We start from the raw sequence: 23,239 nt of genomic DNA on the forward strand, positions 1-23,239 counted from the left end.
TGCTGCTGCCAGGTCCAGAGTGTCTCATGGGTCCCTGTACGGCCTCCCATTGCTGCTGTCTCCATCGCCACACTCTGCCATGTGCCACTTTCAGGTCTCCTCACACTGCTGGTGGGTTCCATTTTTGTCATAGGGTGCTGTATGGCCTCCCATTGCTGCTGCCTCCACCGCCGCACTGTGGCTCCACACTCTGATTTTGGCCCCGTGACTGCCCAAATGAGTGAAGTGTGCGGTGATTCTAAGATCGACGGCACTCATCTGCATGTCATACTGACTGACAGTATTATTTCTCTTCCCCAGCAGACTCCAAGGGCATTTAAATTAAAGGTACAGTGTTCTGCACTAATATAAAGGCTTTCTGAAGCCTAGAAACACCCTTTTATAAGTTAAAATCGCAGCGAATATATTTGTACGAATCAAATTTATTCCTCGAATTCGCCGAATCAGCCGAATCGAATTTTTGAATACTTCGCTCATCTCTAATAATAATATATCACAAACAGAGTTTATTAGATTTGTAGCGTTTACCCCCGAAAGAACCCGAAGGGATACTGTTTCCATCCATTGGCTTGTATTGACACTAAAAGAAGCTTGTCCGTTGTTGTCTGTCATCAAGGTTTCATTGATTGAATTTTTATAACTTGTTAGGTAAACCTTAATGCCTGGGATAGGGTCATCATTAGCATCCACCACTTTGACCTGAAAGAAGACATAATAATATATCACACACAGAGTTTATTAGATTTGTAGCGTTCACCCCTGAAAGGACCCACTGTTTAGGTTACAAGGTTCTTTCCCCATAGGTACACTAGCAGCCAGGAACACTGTCACTCTTCTGGCTTCACGACCAGTCTAGGGGTATTCTTTTTTTATGCTTTATTGCAAAAATTGAAACTTGGATGAGTGCAGGATAAATTTAGGATATACTTAAAGTAGTGTTCATGCGCTTCTGGATGTGCAATACTTAACAAACATAAAAATGGATTAAACTATTGCAGCAGTCCTAAACTTGTGCACTGTGCCACAATACATGAATAATAAAAATTAAACAGACCACGCATTAGTAATAAACATAGCATTCAAACAATAACATACAGCTTAAGTTGCCGTTAATAAAGTTCCAAATTGTGAAACAAGTGCATATGCATGTGCTCCAGCCTAATTGAAGTGCTTATTTTCTTCAAGCAATTCAAAGTGCTCCACTGTGCTCAACATGGTGCCCCACATGGACTAAAACTCACCCTTAGCCAATGACCATCTATTTCTCGAGTGGTCTATAATGCTTGTGGGGCATTCCCCAATAGAACAGCTGTCTCCAGATCCCTGCAAGTTTAGGATAGGCATATCACCAAAAAAATCAAAGAAAGAGGATATCCCATAGTGTAAAACCGTAAGATATTTTATTGAGGGGTAAATGTACAAATATATCACCTTAGGCACCTTATTTGCGAGTGATATTTTTTTACATTTACCCCTCAAAAAATATCTTACGGTTTTACACTATAGTGTGAACATACAAACTTCAGGCAGGAGGTACCGTGGTTGGGATCTGAACCAACAACCCTACTACTGCCAGGTGGAAGTGCTAACCATTTAGCCGCTGTGCAGTTAAGGATCATAAACAAAGTTAATTTGTTTGCATTTCTGCTCATATAACGTGTTTAATGCAACATGGAGACTCTAAGCAGTTTCTGCAGCAATTTCAGAGGTAGCTGAGAGGGTGATTTTGCTCAGAATCCACCAACATTTATTCTTATTGTTAGCAAAGAAATCATGGAAAAAGGGGTCAGGCACAAGGATTTCCAGATCATGGGCCCAAAAGTGGATATGTGGAAATGAATATGAGGTGCCCTTTGTGCTTCGCTGATCTAAGTTTTACTTTGTGACTAGGGCCTAAGCTTTTCTGCCATTCACCATTCCCTTATCCAATGAGATTTCCTTAGTGGCCAGTAAAGTCACTCTCATCAGAGAGAGGAATAACAATCCTTGAAGCTTATCCATGAAATCAGAGAGGGGCACCAGAACAGGTTCTTCTGGCGAATAAATGATTGCATGCATATTTTGGGCTATGCCCGTAGGCAAGACTTTTTTTAATGTTTAAAATGGAGCTTAGGTACTGTATGTCCACTCCAGTGCCTTTCAAATACTAACATTTCCTTACTGGGTGAACTGACCATTTAAAACTAACCACTAGCCCAAACCCCATAACAGATGTACTGCTACAGGGCGGCTGCTCTGTGCAAAATCATGTAAATATACGTGATTTTGCATTTCTGGATAGAGGGCATGCGTGCTGCCCTACCCGTGCTGCTATTGCTAAGGATGTCAGTCACCGAGTCCTGGGCAATGATTCCCGACCAGGACTCGGTGATCGTCGGCGAAGCTGACAGGGGAGAGATCTGTGTGTAAATAACACAGGTCTCTCTCCTGTCAGCATACACGTGCTGCTTTCTAAGTGCATAGCAAAGGGATAGAAAGCAGCATATCTCCTTAGTAAAACACAACACAGCACACAGTCTAATCATGCAGTTAACCCTTTGATTGCCCCAGATGTTGACCCCTTCCTACTCAGTGTCATTAGCACACTGTCAGTGCTTTTTATTAGCACTGATCACTGTATTAGTGTCACTGGAGATGTCAGTGGCAGTTAGTTCCCACCCAGTGTCAGAATGCCCACCACAGTCCCACTCTAAGTCGCTGATCACCATTATTAGTAAAAAAAATAATTCCAGTATATACAGTTGCAAGAAAAAGTTTGTGAACCCCTTGGGATTACGTGGAGTTTTGCATGAATTGGGCATAAAATGTGCTCTGAAAGTCATCTAAGTCACAACAATAGAAGAACACAGTCTGCTGAACATAATACTACACAAACATTAGATGTTGCCATGGTTTAATTGCACATAACATGTAAACATTCACAGTGCAGGGAGGAAAAAGTATGTGAGGCCCTAGCCTAATGACTTCTCCCAGAGCTAATTGGAGCCAGGAGTGAGCCAACCTTGACTCCAATCAGTGTGATGATATTGGGTGTGTTGCTAACAGCTGTCCTGCCCTTAAAAAACACACACCTGTTTTGGGTTTACTGGTTTCAAGAAGCACTGTCTGATGTGAACCATGCCTCGCAGAAAAGAGCTCTCAGAAGACCTACGATCAAGAATTGTTGACTTGCATGAAGCTGGAAAGGGTTACAAAAGTATCTCCAAAAGCCTTGATGTTCATGTGTCCATGGTAAGACAGACTGTCTACAAATGGAGAAATTTAGCACTGTTGCTACTCTCCCTAGGCGTGGTCGTCCTGTAAAAATGACTGCAAGAGCACAGCGCAGAATGCTGCATGAGGTAAAGAAGAATCCCAGAGTGTCAGCTAAAGACCTACAGAAATCTCTGGCACATGCTAACATTTTTGTTGACACATCTACAATAAGGAAAACATTAAACAAGAATGGAGTACATGGGAGGACACCACGGAGGAAGCCATTGCTATCGAAAAAGAATATTGCAGCTTGTTTGAAGTTTGCAAAAGAGCACCTGGATGTTCCACAGCACTACTGGCAAAATATACTGTGGACAGATGAAACCAAGATTGAGTTGCTTGGGAAGAACGCACAACACTATGTGTGGAGAAAAAAAGGCACAGCACACCAACATCAAAACCTCATCCCCACTGTAAAACATGGCGGAGGGAGCATCATGGTTTGGGGCTGCTTTGCTGCCTCAGGGCCTGGACGGATTGTTGTCATTGATGGGAAAATGAATTCCAGAGTTTATCAAGACATTTTGCAGGAAAACGTACGACCATCTGTCCGCCAGCTGAAGCTCCGCAGAGGATGGGTGATGCAACAGGACAATGACCCAAAGCATACAAGTAATTCAACAAAACAATGGCTGCAACAGCACAGAATACGCCTTCTGGAGTGGCCCAGTCAGAGTCCTGACCTCAACCCGATTGAAATGTTGTGGCAGGACCTTAAGAGAGCGATTCGCACCAGACATCCCAAGAGTATTGCTACACTGAAACAGTTTTGTGAAGAGGAGTGGTCCAAAATTACTCCAGATCGTTGTGCAGGTCTGATCTGCAACTACAGGAAACGTTTGGTTGAGGTTACTGCTGCCAAAGGAGGGTTAACCAGTTATTAAGTCCAAAAGTTCACAAACTTTTTCCTCCCTGCACTGTGAATGTTTACATGTTATGTGCAATTAAACCATGGCAACATCTAATGTTTGTGTAGTATTATGTTCAGCAGACTGTGTTCTTCTATTGTTGTGACTTAGATGACGTTCAGAGCACATTTTATGCCCAATTCATGCTAAACTGCATGTAATCCAAAGGTGTTCACATACTTTTTCTTGCAACTGTATACCGCCATTTGTAGACTGTATAACTTTCATGTAAACCAATTAATATACACTTATTGGGATTCTGTTTAGCAAAGACATGTAGCACAATAAAATTGGGCCTGTATTTATGAAGACTTTTTTTTTTTTTTTATTGAATGTTTTATAGCAAAAAGTCAAAAATATTGTGTTTTATTTTTCAAAATTGTCAGTCCTTTTTTGTTTATAACGAAAAAAATAAAAAACATAGAAGTGATCAAATACCATCAAAAGAAAGCTCTATTTGTGAGACAAAATGACATAAATTTAATTTATGTACAATGTTGCATGACCGCGGAATTGTCACTTAAAGTAATGCAGTGCTGTATCGCAAAAAAATGGCCTGGTTGGGAAGGGGGTAAATCATCCGGAGGGCAAGTGGCTAATAATAATAATAATAATAATAATAATGTCTTCACCCACACTTACATTAGTATTTTAACCAGGATTCAGCAGAAACCTATTACTTAGATTAGCGAAGTGCTGCATTGTCCAACACTTTCTGCTTAGAGGCGTATTGCATTTAAAATGAATTAACTCAAAAGTACGTAGCTGTATTAGGCTCAATGTACTAATTGCCATTTAGTGTCCACACTTAAAATCTTTTAAGTCATTTTCAGACAAGTGACTGTTATTTTTAGCTCTCATTGGTTGTAACAATTTTTAAGGCAAAATAATATCATAATTACAGCATATTTTGCTAGTATTAAGCAACTCACCACTCCATTGAATGGAATCCCAGATTTGTAGTTACTGTCAGCATCAACAAAGGACACCTTGTTGATTATATTGGATATAGAAACCTGACTGACTGTAGATAATTCAATTCCTACCAGAAGAATCATTGAAAAGAAATAGATCAGCTTTGGGAAATCATAGGATCCACCATTATTCTAACCATAAAATCCATGTACATTACATGTTCCATTTATAAGCAAGATAGAGGAAAGATGAAAGCAGAAGTTACCAATCCCATCTTCAGTGATGGAGGCCTGTCCATTCAGTCTACGCTCCCAGTCCATATTCCTCAGTTGAAAGACCGTAGAATTAACCTCTATGGCATCACATCCTTGTCTATCCAGCTGTGAGTGAGACAGAGAGGCACACATTGATCAAGTATTAGTGATCAAGTAGAGGACTTTAGGGTTGTAAACATATCTACATAAAGGATCAATCCACCAGAACCAACATTCCAATTTAAAGCCAGGAACAAAAATATAATGTATGTGTAAATGTAAGTCCTTAGATGCGGTAGCCGAGTAGCTTTCTTTTTCTAGTTTGTTTTCCTTTATTTTTACTTATTAATCCTGCGTGGAACAAACTTCCAGTCACTGAGTGAAAACACTTATTATAGTGTGTCTAACTCCACTTAAAAAAGTGTTTTTGCTTGCATATGATTGGATGATGAAAGTCAATAGAGCTTCACCTCATTTACTAAGCTAAGAAAAAATTCAGTTGCTAAGCAAAAACGTCTATTTGCCTTCAGCATATCAACATAATCAAAAATATTGTTTTTTTTCTCAAAATTGTTAGTCTTTTTTATTTTATAGCGCAAAAAATAAAAAATGCACAGGCAATCAAATACCATCAAAAGAAAGCTCTATTTGTTGGAAAAAAAGGATGTAAATTTATTTTGTGTACAGCAGTGCAATTGTCAGTTAAAGTAATGCAGTGCAGTAACGCAAACAATGGCCTGGTAAGGAAGGGGAGTAAATCCTCTGGAGGGCAAGTGGTTAAACAATGTAGTAATGTTGGGTCATGTATCTGAACTCAGTGTTCAGATTGTGTCTGTAACAGATTATTTATTGATCTGTTACGTTATTCTTACGTTTAGTTAGTGCACCAGCACTATCTCTATCATATGAGCTACCTACTGTATACACAAAGTACTTACATAGTTACATATTTAGTCTGGCTGAAAAAAGTCCATCCAGTTCAACCATTAAAAAAAAGGTATAATCCTATACTCACAGTTGATCCAGAGGAAGGAAAAAAAAAACAGCAAAGGATGATCCAATTTGCTCCTGCAGGGAAAAAAAATCCTCCCTGATCCCCTGAGAGGCAAACGGGTATTCCCTGGATCAAGTTTACCTATAAATGTTAGTATCCAGTTATATTCTGTGTATCTAGGAAAGAATCCAGGCCTTTTTTAAAGCAATCGACTGAGCTGGCCAGAACCAACTCTTGAGGTAGTCTATTGCACATTTTCACAGCTCTCACTGTGAAGAAACCTTTCCGTATTTGGAGATTAAATCTCTTTTCCTCCAGACGTAGAGAGTGCCCCCTTGTCCTCTGTGATGACCTCAGGGTGAATAACTCTACACAGAGTTCACTATATGAACCACTGATGTATTTATACATGTTGATCATATCCCCCCTTAATCTCCTCTTCTCAAGAGTTCTTCTTCAGTTACTACTGTAGCGTTGTAGAAACCAAAAGCTGCAATAGATTGTTACTATAAAAAAAAAAACATTTTATTTGTGAGATCACAGATCCAATAAAAAGTTTTTTTTTACAAATGTTTTTGTATTTCTGTATAAACAGATGCTTTAGAAAGCAATATGGATGTTCATTGACTTAAGCTGCCTATACACTAGCAGAATTTCATTTGAAAATTATTAAACTTCAAACAAAACTTGATGTTCGTTTTTGACCACAGTGAAAATTCGAACGAGCAAGATGTACATTTTTTCTTGGAGGCACCAATTTCTAACATTGTATATGGTTTTCATTTGGTAGAGTCCATTCACTCCAAAACTGAATGTGAAAACCAAACAAAATGCTGGACTACTTTCGAACAACATTTGTCAATCTGTCACATGTACTGAGAATTTTTGTACATATTTTTGTACGAATTTTAGGACAAATTTACATTTGAAAGTCTACAAGTGTATAGCCAGTAGCTAGTAAAAGAACAATATAGAGATGCACATGAAAAAGGGAGGAGAAAAAAAATTGTTCAGATAAAATCCACTGTTTTCTGTAAAGATGAGTTTGCAGATAGAGATACCAGATGTCTATGACTATCCTTACAAAAGTTTGTCATAATGTACAGCAAATTCTGAGCTCAAACAAACGTTTCTCTGCAGCATATTGACACTTTCAAATGATTTATAGTTTGTTTTTGAGTTCATTTGGAGTGGGAGACGGAGTCCTCTTCCAAATCATATGCTTGACAGACTCTCTTTAAAATTGTGAAGAGGCTCCTCAGTTTGGTATTCATTGCTCATTTCTGATCTAACTGCCATTCCATTGCACGTACCTTTCCACTGAATGTAGCACAGATATCAGGTTTGGGTTTTCCCGTTCGTCTCCACCAGTATACATGATACATTTAGCACACAGTGACTGTATAGTTGCCTTGAACTGGCTTCCCATAAGTGTATCTAAAAGACATAACATATTTCTACAAAGTGTTATTATTGATAATGCATTATTTGGGGAATATCATGTCATATGTTCTCTTCCCTCCAATAACTTAGCAGGATTTGCAATAACCAGAATTTGGTGGTGTCTGTGTATTGTTCATTCACTTTATTGGAGTTCAGACTCACCTTTCACATATGCGAAGTGGAAACTGTTCACTGTTAAGGATTAAAACCTCGGGGAACTGAAGGGTAACTTCAAACTTTGGAAGAACTGTAGAGAAAGATGTAATAAACGTTGGTTATGTTTATAGATGAGCAACCCAATATGTGCAAATTACAATGTGAGTCAAAGTGGTAGAACAAGCTTTACACTGATATTTGTGGATAATGAGCAATTCATGGTACCACAGTTTAGTGTGTTTTGGAAATGTGTTGTGATGTTGGCAGACACGCTAATGCTCCCATGTGAACAGCACCATGTGCTGCAATATGCAGAATTTTTTCAGGCGTTTGGGAAGTGGTAAAAATGCTTCCCAAACGCCTGTCTGCAGCTTGCAAACAAGGCTAGTGTGAACGTAGCCTTAGAAGTCCCTCATTTCTTTATGACGTACATTTTTCTTGCTTGTGTTGGAAGTCCTTCAAGTTATATTAATGACTTCAAGTCCGGACACTTTTACTCCCTATGTTCAGGCCAATTTTCAGCTTTCAGCGCTATCACACTTTGAATGACAATTGCGCACTCATGCAACACTGTACACATATGAATTTTTTAGCATTTTTTTGAGACAGATAAAACAATATTTTGGTGGTATTTATTCACCACTGGAATTTTAATTTTTTTTGCTATATAAATGAAACTGTCCAAAAATTTTGAAAAAAAGTGATTGGCCAATCAGTGATCACATGATCGGACCTCACGCAGAGGTCCCATACAGCGATTGGTGTCCCAGGGAGCATGCACAGCTTAAAAATGCGGGCGCTGTTTATGAACAGCAACCCGCTCCTGCACTGCTCCCGTCTGGACGTTTATATACATGGGCCGGATGGGAAGTGGTTAACAGCTCAATTTCTATTTTTAGAAATAAAAGACATATCATACTTACCTGCTCTGTGCAGTGGTTTTGCACAGAGGAGCCCGAGTCCTCCACTTCTCGGTCCCTCGACAGCACTCCTGCCCCCCCCGCTGCTGAATGCCTCCATAGAAAACCAGTAGCTATGGGAACACTCTTATGTGCTCACATCCTAGGCCCACTCTGTGTGTCCTTTGACACACAGAGCAGGGCTTAGCCCCACCTCCTCACTGGCTCTGATTGACAGCAGCAAGAGCCAATGGCTCCCATTGCTGTGTCTGAGCCAATAAGGAGGAAAAGAACCAAGAGGGCTGCTGCTCCCATGCACATTGCTGGATCCAAATTGGGTTCAGTTAAGTATTGGGCTGAAGAGGGAGCAGCACACAGAAGGTTTTTTTTTATCTTCATGCATAGAATGCATGAAGGTAAAAAACCTTCAGCCTCTTACAACCACTATCATTTCTTTATAACATAAATATTTCTTGCTTATGTTTGAAGTCCCTCATTTCTTTACAACATAACTGTTTATTGCTTGTGTTGAAAGTCAATGATTCCTTTATGACATAAATAATTCTTGCTTTTGTTGTAAGACCCACATTTGTTTTTAACATACATATTTCTCGCTTATTTTGGTAGCCTCTCATTTCTTTATGAATTAAACATTTCTTGCTCATATTATAACGTCCTCATTTTTAGTAACATACATCAAAATTACAATACAGCATACTTCCATACAAAGAAAGCTTTTTAAATGCTTTATAGCCCATCTAGTATATTTGAGATTCACAGGGCTGAGATTTGACTCTGGTTTGAGATTGTCAAACTTTAGAATCACCAGCGGAGGAAGGTTTTAATAATTCACTGATCTCTAAAGATAAATGACATAACCCAATAGTAATACTGTATACACAGAGTTGTAGGAAAAATTCTCACCATATTCCTCCACGGAGATGGTATGAACTGTATCCTTCCACAATGGTGGAATTTCCCATAAGCGTTATTTGGGGAAGGGGGGGGGGGTCATCTTTTTTTTTTTTCATTTGTGTGCTACAAATGCCTCACTGACAATGAATAAATGGTATTAAAGGACCATGACATTTAACTTAAAAGAACGTAATTGCTTTAAGCTGATTTAGTATTGGTTGTTGTGGGTAACCATGTAGGTTATTGCACCTTTTACAAAACAACTAGGACTATGCAGCTCTGACACAAACATTGAGAAGGTAAAGAACAATTGTACTGACTACATCAAATGCAAGCTTTCTTAGAAAATGAGCAAGCACAAACTAGGAAATAACTTCAATGTAACAGAATGAAATACTTAAAATACATTAACACCAAATGTTTTACCTGCAGTTCTACAACTGGAAGCTACAAAAGAAAGACAAAAGAAAGATATTCAAAATTTTGAAAATATTACAAATTTTAATTTGTATATACATTTGCTTTTAATGGTAACTGATTTCATGGTTGTAATATTCAAGAAAATGTTTTTCAGTAATTCAATTTTAAACGGTTAAATTTTTTTGTCATTTTAAAGTGATTTTCTAAATGTATGTAAATAAGTCCTATGGATCTATTTATAAATGTTTTGACTCAAGATTAAGACAATGCTCACTCAATTACAAACATTTTTCTAACTGATTCTAATATAGTTACGTAGTTAGTCTGGCTGAAAAAAGACAAAGGTCCATCTAGTGCAACCATAAAAATAAATACTCCTCTCCTCCATCCCCAAAATCTCCTCTCTCTACCCCCCTACTCCCCCAAAACAACTATACTTCGCTCCCTCACTGCTTCCATCTCCCCACTATGGTTTTCACCACCTGCTCCTAATACTCCACTCTCCCACCGACCCACAGGCCACCACTAACAGATTTACACGCTCCTGCACATCCCGCTCCCATGCCACCTTTCTTACCCTTCTTCTTCTCCTATCCACCGGGGACATCTCCCCGAACCCTGGTCCCCCACCACCTCACTCACCCACTAAGCACCCTCCTACTCCCACAAACTGCCGAAAAACCCTCAACCTAATACCTGTCCCCCTGCTCCCCACATCCACCCCTCCATTCTCGTGTGCACTCCTGAACGCCCGATCGGTCTGCAACAAGCTTACCGCCATCCATGACCTCTTTATCTCCCACTCCCTCAACCTCCTAGTGGTCACCAAAACCTGGATCCAAGCCACTGACTCTGCCTCCCCTGCGGCACTCTCCCATAGAGGTCTCGTCTGGATCCATTCACCCAGACCGAACGGTCGTAGAGGTGGTGGGGTCGACATGCTCTTGTCACCGCTGAGCACCTTCCAGGTCTTCCCAAACCCCCCCTCTCTGTCCTTCTCCTCCTCTGAGGTCCACTGCATCCGGCTATTCTCTCCCACCCCTCTCAGGATTGCAGTAATCTATCGGCCTCCTGGACCCGTATCCTGCTTCCTTGACGATTTCTCCGCTTGGCTTCCCTTCTTCCTCTCCTCTGAGCTACACACCATCATCCTTGGAGACTTCAATATCCCTATCAACGTCAACAACCCGGCTACCTCCCAGCTCTTCCACTTAACCTCTTCTTTTGCACTCACACAGTACACACAGTCCTCCACCCACACCGACGGGAACACCCTGGACCTCGTTTTTTCTCATCTCTGCTCCGTCTACAACCTCACTAACACCCCTTTCCCTCTCTCTGACCACAACCTCATTACGTTCTCCGTCTTCCCGTCCTCAAACACCTCCCCCACAAATGTCAAACCATCACCAGCCGTAACCTCCGCAACCTGAACCCGGCCCCTCTCCACTCCGAAGCTGACCGTCTGTATGACAGTATCCTTCCACTGCCCTGCCCTGACCTGGCCACTACTGTGTATAACAACTCGCTGTCAGCTGCCTTAGACTCCCTAGCACCCCTAACCACATACAGCATTAGACCTTAACCGCTTCAACCCTGGCAGAACGACCGCACCAAAAATCTTAAACGACGCAGTCGCGCGCTGGAGCGATTATGGCGCAAAACCAGATCCTCTCAAGAGTACACCCTTTACAAATCCGCCTTCCTCACCTACACCTCCTCCCTCCACGTTGCCAAACAAGCCTGCTTCGTAACCCTCATCAATTCCCTCTCCTCCAATCCTCGCTGTCTCTTCTCTACCTTCAACTCTCTACTTTCTCCCCCCCCCACCTCCACCCAGCACCACACTCACCGCCCATGAGATTGACAACCACTTCCAAAACAAGATCGACGCAATCCATAGGGACATCGCCAATGCTCAATCTACCGCCCCACCTAGCCTCCCTCCCAATATAACCCCTGCAACTCTCCCCTCCTCTGACCTCACAATCGCCCTGACCCCCATCACACCTAACATCCCGCACACCAAAGCCTTCCCAACATTCCACACCTTCAGCCCTGCTACCACTGAAGAGGTCACTAAGATCTTCACAGAAGCCCGCCTCACCACTTGCCCCCTTGACCCTGTCCCCACACAACTCCTCCGGTCACCCTCCTCCTCCATCCTACGCTCCCTCACCCACATATTTAATCTCTCCCTCTCTACTGGCGCATTCCCCTCCCCCATAAAGCACGGGCACATCACTTCCATACTCAAAAAACCCTCCCTGGACCCCTTCGACCTGAGCAACCTTAGACCCATCTCCCTGCTGCCATTTACATCCAAGCTCCTTGAGCGCTTAGTCTACAATCGCCTAATCTCCCACCTCAATGACAATAACCTACTTGATCCACTACAGTCTGGCTTTCGTCCCCTACACTCCACCAAAACCGCCCTACTCAAAATCCCTAATGACCTGCTAACCACCAAAGCTAATGGCCACTACTCAGTCCTCTTACTCCTCGACCTCTCTGCAGCCTTCAACACAGTTGACCACCCTCTCCTCCTTAATAAACTACACTCCCTTGGCATCAGAGACTCCGCTCTCTCCTGGATCTCCTCCTATCTATCCCAACGCTCCTTCAGCATTACCTATAACGCTGCCACCTCCCCCTCTCTCCCCCTATCTGTTGGGGTTCCCCAAGGCTCTGTCCTCGGGCCCCTTCTCTTCTTCATCTACACCTCCTCCCTTGGCCAACTGATACACTCCCACGGCTTCAACTACCACCTCTACACCGATGACACACAAATCTACCTCTCCACCCTTCGCCTCACCCCCTCAGTCTCTGCTCGTATCACCCACCTACTGAACGACATCTCAGACTGGATGTCACTCCACTTCCTCAAATTAAACCTTACCAAAACCGAGCTCCTAATTTTCCCCCCAGCCCGTGCCCCCCCCCCATCCTCTCCATCATGACCAACAACGCCACCATCAGTCCCAAAGTCCTAGGTGTCACTCTAGACTCAAACCTGTCCTTCAAACCCCATGTCCAATTGCTTCCAAACTCATGCAGGCTCCACCTCCGCAACATCTTCAAAATGCACTCGTTCCTAACCCCAGACACTACTAAAAAACTCATACACTCCCTTATTTTCTCACGACTCGACTATTTCAACTCCCTCCTCACCGGCCTACCCCAACACAGGCTATCCCCACATCAGTCTATCCTGAACTCAGCGGCCAGACTCATCCACCTTACCAACCGCTCCGCATCTGCCACCCTCCTCTGTCATTCCCTCCACTGGGTTCCGATTGCCCAATGCATTAATTAAAACTACTAACACTGACGTACAAAGCCACTCATAACACTGCCCCAAACTACCTCACCGACCTGATACCAAAATACCACCCAACCCGCACTCTTCACTCCTCACAAGACCTTCTACTTTCTAACTCCCTGGTCCCCTCCTCCCACGCCCGACTGCAGGACTTCTCCAGGACTAGCCCCAACCTCTGGAACTCACTACCCCAATCCATCAGACTGTCACATACCCTTCTCACCTTCAGGCGCACCCTCAAAACCCATCTCTTCAGGGAAGCCTACCCCACCCTCACCTAACAGCCGATCTCCTCCACTCCTCCAACCACTCCACCCCCACAGCCACTTCCTCCCGTGCCACTATCTCCTCCCTCCTAGATTGTAAGCTCGAAAGAGCAGGGCCCCCGAACCCCTCATGGATTGTTTTGTTACTGTATTGTCTCATGTTCTGTCCCCCACTACTCTGTACAGCACTGAGCAAACTTTTTAGCGCTATATAAATACTGTATAATAATAATAATAATATTCCTATACCCACAGTTGATCCAAAGGAAGGCAAAAAAAACCCAGCAAAGCATGATCCAATTTGCTCCTGCAGGGAAAAAGATTCCTTCCTGATCCCCAGAGAGACAATCGGATATTCCCTGGATCAATTTTACCTATAAATGTTAGTATCCAGATATATTCTGTGTATCCAAGAAAGAATCCACGACTTTTTAAATCTACTGAGCTGGCCAGAACCAAGTCTTGAGGGAGTCTATTACACATTTTCGCAGGTCTTTCTGTGAAGACACTTGTCCATGTTTGGAGATTAAATCACTTTTCCTCCAGATGTATAGAGTACCCCCTTTTCCTCTGCTATGACCTTAAGGTGAATAATGTTGTTTACATACAGACCTCTCCCCTGTCAGTGTTCCTTGGTGATCGCCAGGTGCCGGTGGGGAATCTCTGGCCAGGACAGCTGTAGCCGCCAATGACGACTTGGGTAGGGTGGCCGGGTGGAGCGGTGTGCGCGCCCCCTATCCGGAAATGCGAAATCACGCTTATATAAGTGATTTTGCGCAGCCCTGTCGCCCTGTAGCAATAGTTCTGCTATAGGGTGTCAGGAAGTGGTTAAACACTGTGGTGATGCAGGGGTTGGGAAAGAGGCAATGTGGTTAACCTTAAAGGCTCTCTACCCAAAACTCCTGGAAGTGTCAATTTTGCACTATGATTTCCACAAAGATACAGTATATATGCAGAATGCACAATACCAAAAAAAAACATTTGTGCAGGCACAAACAATAATGAAGCAACACACACTCACAAAGGTACAGAATAAAAATATTATACAAATTTTATTATACAAAATTGTTTGACAGAAACACATTAAGATAAATCTAAGCGGCTGACATTGTAATGGTACATTATAATTAGACGTTTTATGTGAATACTGTGTAGACCACACGCCCACATGGAAGAAAAATATATTTGAAATATATTTTAAAAATATTCTTCCCAAATATATTGCCATATATTTGAAATACTACAATTTCGGCCATATTCAATATATTTGAATCTGAAGAATATATTTAAAATATATATATTTTTAAAAATATATTCTTCAGATTTGTTTTAACATATAAAAAAGTCATTTTAACATATATTTTTACATATATTTGTAAATGCATTCCAAAGATGTAGATTTGTATTTTTTAAGACATACAGTATATTTGAAATGTATTTTTAAAAATACTTTTCATATATGTTGTAATAACGCATTTCAACATACAGTATATATACATATATATATATATACATATATATTTATTTTTGAAATATATTGAATATGGCCAAAATTTTAGTATTTCAAATATATGCCAGTATATTTGGGAAGAATATTTTTTAAATATATTTTTCTTCCATATCGGCGGCCAGGGATATTTAATAAAGGCCAGACCCTTATGAGGTAGTGAATACTCTATGGACTTTGTTAAACAATTTTGTATAATATTTGTAATACATATTATACTGTACCTTTGTGAGTGTGTGTTGCTTCATTATTGTTTGTGCCTATAATGTCCCTTCCACAAGTGTTTTCTTTTGTATTGAGCATTTTGAGGATGTGACACATTGCAACAATTAATATTTCCATATAAATATGGCTATGCAGAATGTATTAAAATCATTACAGCCAGGAGGGTATCAATAAGTACATCTAATACATATTCCTTGCTTGTCTGTAGGTTTCAGAGTAGCAGGTGGCAACAGGGCCTCTTTAAAGTACATCTGTAGTAGAAACTCATAATAATGAACCATTGGCAACATCAGTTGCGTGGACAGTAGAGACTATGTTCAACGTGCATCTGTTGCATCTTCATAGCCTCAAGATGTCCCAAATAAATTCTGACTTTACAGAACATTAAGTATAAGCACACTTCACAATATAATGGACTTATGACATAAGACACCTGAAAGTATTGGGGAATGCAGTGTCTAGAAAAAAAACAGAAGCTCTAAAATCCTATGAAGCTCATAATGGTTAGTGTTCGGGTTACAGGAAGAGTTGCCTTAGGGTAGGACATCACTTATTGTTGAAATTTGATGAAGACACCTTTCCCAGCATAATGTATTGCAGTCTTGTGTAATTTGGGCCTGTGTTTATGAAACTAGTTTCAGCAAGAGGTGATGGCTGCTTCTGCTGTCAGTTATTTTTCCCATTTTCTTCTACATACAGGTTCACTTTAAAATGCCAGTTGCTAATATTTCTCGGAAGAATTAAAAAAAAAAACTTTACTCACTTACCACAATGTCTCTGGGTTGAAGATCTTTATTTATAGACAGAATTCTGAACTTTACTGCAAAAGATGATATAATATATCATTTTTATACTTCCTTTCCGATATTAAAGTTTTTTGTTTTTATTAACATACTAAATATTTCTATGTATCTACATTATGTATGAATCTTAGATCTTCAAAAAGTCTGCAAATCTACAAGTTCATCAATTCAATAAAAACAATGCATCTTCTTGTGGCTGATATCTTAATAGATGTTCAGTAGTTAGGTGTCCATGTACACTGGAACGCCTCTAGACGTTAGCTTTCCTGGCAGCAGAAAAATGCTAAACATGGCAAAAACGCATGCAAATGCAGTACCGTGTTTTCCCATTTTTAGCTCTCAGATGTTTATTAATTTAATTGGCCAGAGTAGTCATTGAAATGAGTAAACGCCTAAGTGCTAAACAATGCTAACATTTAGGCGCATTTACATGTGTTTTTGCTGAGTTCGGCGTTTTTGGGCCAAAACGGTCTTCTCCTGAATGTGATTCTACTGCGTTCAGTAGAGGAACATGTAATTACCCCCTAAACTCTACTGCTCCTAAACTTGGTAAAAGCCTATGTGTGCCTGCACTGCTGCATAGTAGTAAATAATAGTAAATAAACTCCATAGGCTTTTATTGAGTTGAGTTCAGGGGCTTTGGCAAAAAAACAAAAAAATGGCAAAAGCTCCTGAACTCACGTTTGGGGGCAGCAGTGTGCATAAGGCCTTAGAAAGAGTCATTGCAGTGAATGATCTTTTCTGCCTCTAGTGCCAAATCTCAACATTTACTACAATAACAAAAGTATGAAAGATAAAGCATGGGGGTTAGGCTTTAACCCTTTCACTGCCAGGTCGGTACGACATACTGACCTACAGAATTGCTTCCAGCTGGTCAGGTGAGTACGCCTCAGCGATGTGGTATTCCTCCTCTTTTAATAAGCTCATGGTCACTTCAATGACCATGAACCTATAGCCAAACTGTTCAGCAGATCCAGTAGCTGTGATAAGTGGCTCCAAATCCACTGATTACAGATATTTGCCTAAAATGTGACCCCCCCCCCCTCCAACACTGCTGCCCTGTATCTCCCATGCAGTTGCGGGCTTCTATTCCTCTCCCCTCCCTCCAGATTTGGATGCTGTAGGGGAGTTACAGGGGATTTAACTCTGCAAATAGATCCCCCCAGTTGCTCTGACCTCCCCATTTTGTCCCCACCCTCACCCATCCCCCGTTTCTCCTTCCCTGCAGCACTACTCAAAGGCTTCCCTCCTCCCCCTCTTGCTGGCTTCAGTTACAGCAGAGGAGCCTCAGGGGACATAAAATGCACCACATGTATTCCCGCCATGGCTCTCCAACCTGGAATTCCCCCCCAGCAGCACCGAACCCCCGCAACCCCCCAATCCCTGCAGCAGCGCTGGCTAGCTTACCCTTCTCCCACCTGTTGCATAAGCTGCTGGGGTGGGAGATCAGTATCAGAGTGTAGAGCGGGGGGTGACTGGTAAACATAGCATGTTTACCAACCCCTTTGTGAATGAACACAGTGAGCAATCAGTACCGATCACTCCTATGTTCATTCATCAATAAATTATTGTAAACTTTTAGTTTAGTGTAAAATGATTTTAGTGCATTTTTTTTTACTGAAAATGGTAATTTCATAAACATTTGCGCAAATATCGCGGGGCCAAAAATAATCAGTAGCAAATTTTTTCATTCTATGGGTCATGTGCTTTCAAAAAATTTTAAAATTCAAAAAAATTATGACCTCCAGATTTTTTAAATAAATTGCTTAAAAACAGTTTTGAGTATCTTTGATTTTTACCATTTCGCAAAAAAGGCACAATTTAAGATTTACAAATATTTGTTATTTATTAACCTCTTGCTGAACGCCGGCGCCAAGGGGTTAACTCAATACAGTTGTAGATTTTATATTTAGAGGGGTTTTTCAGCTGAATTGTGTGTTTTTTCCTGTGTTTGTGTCCACTAATAATGATTTTAGTGTATTTTTAGCAAAAGTATTGATTTGATTAACATTTGCACAAATATCACAGGGCCTAAATAATAAGTAGTACCTTCTATATATTCTACTGGTCCTATTCTTTTAGAAAATGTATGGTTTGGAGGGGGTCTTTAACAAACTCTGAAAGCTGTAAGCTCAATATTAAAAAACAATGGAAAAATTGCAGAAATGGTCTAGCCACCTGAACTTTAAAGGTGGAGCTCAAGTCCTCCATCTAAAGACTCTAGGTTTTTTCCTTTCAGAGTGTAAAACAGGCATTTAAAGGCATATAAAGTCCTCATGCACACTGGACATTTTGATAATGCTGGTAACATTAGCTGTGTAAAGTCAAGTTAAAAACGTGCGTTTTTTAGCATTTATGCATTAACGTTTAGCAGCATTTTGCCATGTTTGGGCAAATATCAATATTAATTTTGTCAAAAAAGTCCAAAAACACCAGTTTGCGGCGTTTTACCGTGTTTTGCTGCGTTTTTCAGCATTAGACCCTTTCTACAGCTAAAAAGATCCTCTAGAAACCCACTAGTCCGGGGTTTTTTTTACAGCCAAAAAATGTTGATTACAGTCTATGTGTGCATGGACACATAGGATAACATGCCGGTGGGGGTTAACTAGCTGTAGAAAAAAACGTCAAAAGCCAAGAACAGCAGCTGTAAAAACGTCCAGAGTGCATGAGGACTAAATGTCCAATGGCAAAGTCAGCAGGTATTTATGATTAGTTCCAGGGGGACATAGAAAAAAAAAGCCCTATTATTTTGGTATGGGCAGCCTACATCTTGAAAGTGATTGTTTTCTTTACAGTACCTTTATTAACTTTATAATGTGTAGTTTGTAGTTAGGTGACTTCCAGTATTTCCTAAATGGTACTCCTTCTGTTTGATTTTACTTATTAGCTAACATTGCTTTTCAAAAACAAATATGAATTTATAATTTGCCAAAAGAGCTGTTTATAGACTAAGCAATTACCAGTTTGTCCCGGCTTGTACACGGCCTTGTCTGATTGAACCAAGAGGCTGGATTTCGTCTTCTTCACCAGAACGTTACTGCTTTTCACTATAGTTTGCCCTGCATTTTCTATGGAGATGTTCAATGTGCCAACCACTTCCATCTGTTCAGGCATGAACCTGAGAAAGAAGCATAAAACATATTACATTGCAAAAGACAGCATGGATGTTCAAGTGTCTATGGGGGTTGATTAACTAAAGGCATTATCCTGTTCATTTTGGAAATAAAGCTGCATTTTAAAAGAGAATAATACTAGAGCTTAGCGAATGAGGTGACTGCTGACTTTCATCATCAATCATGTTCAAGCAAAAATGTAACTCTTTGCAAAGAAAAATGATATAACATTCACTTAGCTCTAGGGCAAATTCCCTTGCAAGTGAACAGCCCATTTGCCTTTAGTAAAGCAACCCTACTTATCCAAAGCAGAAAACTGCTCTGAAGTGGAAGTCTGAGTGGGCGGAGCCTAAACATGGCGGCGTCAGAGAGCACGATGTGAGTGCTCTCCGATAACCTTCCGAGCTGACCACCCCGAGAACCCTCATGATTTGAAGTGCGGAGCCCTACCTGAATGAGGAGGTCTCCAAAGGGGGAGAAACCGGCACAGTAAAGGGAGAGGAGAGCGAGAGCGGGCACGGAGCTCCGGGAGGTGATCACGCTGCGGAGACCCGAGATCAGCTGTCGGGTTGCCGGGGAAACGGAGCAGTGCGGCGTGAGCACGCTGGTGGCCGCAAAGGAGCTCTGGGAAGCAGAGACGCCGGCCGGTTCCCTGACAGAAGCCGGTTCCCTGACAGGAGAGAGGAGACACCGGACCAATCCCTAAACCTGCTGCACAGTAGAGCAAAAAAAAAAAACAGGACACATACACACAGGCCACAGGAAACCCTGTAGGAATCCCCCAGAGACACAAGCCAGGAGTAACAAGCGGACGGCAGTGGATTTGGGTCGACTCACTTGGTGAGTGAGTGAAAAAGGGTGAGTGAAGAAGCCACATGTAATTGTATAAGTGTTCTGGACTGTGGGAAATGACTTTAAATTGCCTATAAAAGAGAGAAGGAGGATTCCCAGGGGATCTGGAAAGTGAAAAAAGAAAGAAGAGGGAAAGAGAAATTGTTAAGTGGCCCTAGAAGAGAAGTGAGAAAAGAAAAGAAGTGTTAAATTGATAGAGATTTGACTAATACCAATACCCCAATATACAGCCTAAAGTTGCCCTCTGGTTAAAGAGTATAGCCTGCACAGAAGATATGAAGAATAAAAGCGCTAAAGGAAGCGGGCTTAAAGGGTCCCAGACGGGTACAGTTAAAAAATATACTTCCCAGGGGAATGCGACTCCAGAAAGGGCCTATAGTGGAAATGAAAAAGGGGAAATGGAAACCAGCTTGGAAAATAGCCCCAGAATGTCATTGGGCCTGAATAGTAGCAGTCAACAGTTGATAGAAAATCCAGAGAGGAAAGATCTTGAAAAAGATTTACAAGTGCCGAATAAAAGAGAGATGGCCGAAATGTTTAAAGATCTGGAAAAAACTTTTAAGCAAGAAATGACAAATATACGACAGGATCTAGGGCACCTGCTAATGAGAATGGAAGAAATGGAGGGAAAAATTAATAAACATACCCAATTCATTTCAGACTTAGAAAAAAGGTCCGCTATGATGAGGAATACGCAGAAACAATTGCTGTATAAAATAGAAGTACAAGAGAACAGGAATAGGAGAAGCAACTTGAGGATAAGAGGAATCCCAGAAATCCTGAAAGGGGGAGAACTGCAAGAAATAGTCTGTAAAATGTTAAACTCCATTATGGACAGACCTGAAATAGAGGTAATTAAATTGGATGGAGTATATAGAATAGGAAAGTTTCACCAAGGTAACGAGAAGGAAAAACCAAGAGATGTGATTGTTCAGTTGCATAAATATGGAGATAAGGAAGAGATTTGGAGAAGGACTAAAGGAAGAACAACTATTAAGTATGGAGATATAAATATTCAGATTTTTGCGGACTTATCGTACGAGACATTGTGGAGAAGGAGAGCCTTGAAACCCCTATTAGAGCAGATGAGAACACGGAACGTACAATATAGATGGGGTAACCCAGAGTGTTTAATCGGATGGAAGAACGGTGTTACAGCATATTTGAGATTTCCCGAGGACTTAAGAGACTTCTGCGATAGACTGGAATTGCAAAGAATAAGGATTACTGGGTGGGAAACAGAGGTAGAAATAGGCATTGGGGGAAAAGAGGAATAGCAGACAGTAGGCAGGGGGGAGGTAGGGAGGAGTTAGAGGGGATAACGTGTGTTTTTTTTTTTCCATATATATATTCCTCTCTTTCTCTTTCAATTGCACCGTTAAAGTTAAAAGAAATAAAGAAAACGAGGGAAATCGGGGGTGGTTGGAGGGTGGGAAAGCCGTACATGGGAGGAGTTCAACCCCAAGGTTTAAAAAAATCAAAGGTGGTATTATCTCCACAAATGATTGATAGGCAAATTGAAGGCCTAAAAAGTAAGGGGGGGGGGGGTGGGTAGATGGAGAGGGAGGGGGGAGGGGGGAGGGGATCAGTGGGAGAGGGGGGGAGGGATATGGTCAGAAAGATGAGAGGGTTAGGGGGGGTTTTAGGGACAATACTCTGCACGATAGAAGGGGGAAAAAAATAGCGATACAAGACATATGGAAAATTTGCGATTTATAACATATAATGTAAAAGGATTGAACTGTCCTGGGAAGAGATTTAAATTATTCAAGGAGCTGTAGCACAGAGAGGCTTCGGTGGTTTTTTTGCAGGAGACTCACCTAGAGATCAAGTCAAATGTAAAGTTGTACTCGAGAAATTACCCAACATGGTTCTATGCTGATTCCCCGATTAAGAGAGCTAAGGAAGTAGCAATAGGGTTTGCAAAAAACATAAGGTTGGAGATTGAAGAGAGAGAAATAGATCCGGAGGGGAGATTTTTATTTTTGAAGGGTAGATTACAAGAACAGAAATGTACAATTGTGAATACTTATTGCCCAAATAAGAGACCAGAGGTATATCTGAAGGGAATCTTGAGAAAACTGATGGCCTTTAAGGAGGGACTTTTGATAGTGGCGGGGGATTTGAATTTGTGTATGGACCCACAAATGGACACGACCTCTTCTGTGCAGCAAGAGAGAAGTAGAGCTCTGAAAATTTTGAAGGGGGTGATACATGAGTGTCAATTGGTGGATATTTGGAGAGTGATACATGGAAAAGAGAGAGATTATACCTACTTCTCTAATGCCCATGGGATGTATTCCAGATTGGACTACATATTGGTAGACCATCAACTCATAGAAATGGTGGATAAAATAGAAATAGAAGCGACGTCTCTCTCTGACCATGCCCGTTACATTGAAAGTGAGCTGGGGGAGATGTTCGACCAGAGGGATTGGATGGAAGTTGAATGAGGCTCTTCTTTTGGACCAGGAGGTTGATCAGAAAATTATAGAAGAAATCGAAAGATTTTTTCGGGAGAATGAGACAGGTGAAGTGTCGGTGGCTACAGTGTGGGAGTCCCACAAGGCCTACATAAGAGGTATATTGATTGCGTCCGGGGCAAAAAAGAAAAGGGGAAAGAAGAGAGAAACTTACTGGGCTGTTAAAAGAAATAAGTGATTTGGAGCAGATACATAAAAATAAAAGAACAGAAGAGATAAAACAGAAGGTAGTAAAAAAGAAAGAAGAACTAGGGTTAGTGATGGAGGAGGAGAAGAGAAGAGTTTTTAACAAAGTTTCAAGTGAGAGGTATAGATGGAGAGATAGACCAGGAAAATATCTAATGAGAGCCTTGAGGGAAAAGAAAAATAGGAACTATATAGAAAAAATAAGAAACCCTAAAGGAGAAATGGTTTATTCCACCAAAGAGATCACTAAAGTGTTCAAAAAATACTATAGTAAGCTGTATAATATTGCCTCCCAAGATCCAGTAACTATAAGTGGAAAAGAG

At 41.2% G+C, this 23,239-nt stretch overlaps 1 protein-coding gene across 1 annotated transcript in view; it reads right to left on the reverse strand.

The window, feature by feature from the left end:
- LOC149449764 (alpha-2-macroglobulin-like) overlaps positions 1-7,765 on the reverse strand; it is a 31,133-nt gene extending 23,368 nt beyond the window's left edge. Inside the window, exons 1-4 of the mRNA XM_089692797.1 lie at positions 7,640-7,765; positions 5,344-5,458; positions 5,096-5,205; positions 529-699 (exon numbers count right to left, since the gene is read on the reverse strand). Of these exons, the coding sequence (XP_089548923.1) occupies positions 529-699; positions 5,096-5,205; positions 5,344-5,458; positions 7,640-7,711 (468 nt within the window). The 5' untranslated portion in view covers positions 7,712-7,765. The remainder of the gene's footprint in view (positions 1-528; positions 700-5,095; positions 5,206-5,343; positions 5,459-7,639) is intronic.
- Positions 7,766-23,239: the final 15,474 nt, after the last annotated feature.

This window comes from Staurois parvus, unplaced genomic scaffold, assembly GCF_062004578.1.
Source record: "Staurois parvus isolate SC_StPar_1 unplaced genomic scaffold, SC_StPar_1.0 ptg000604l, whole genome shotgun sequence".
Taxonomy (NCBI): domain Eukaryota; kingdom Metazoa; phylum Chordata; class Amphibia; order Anura; family Ranidae; genus Staurois; species Staurois parvus.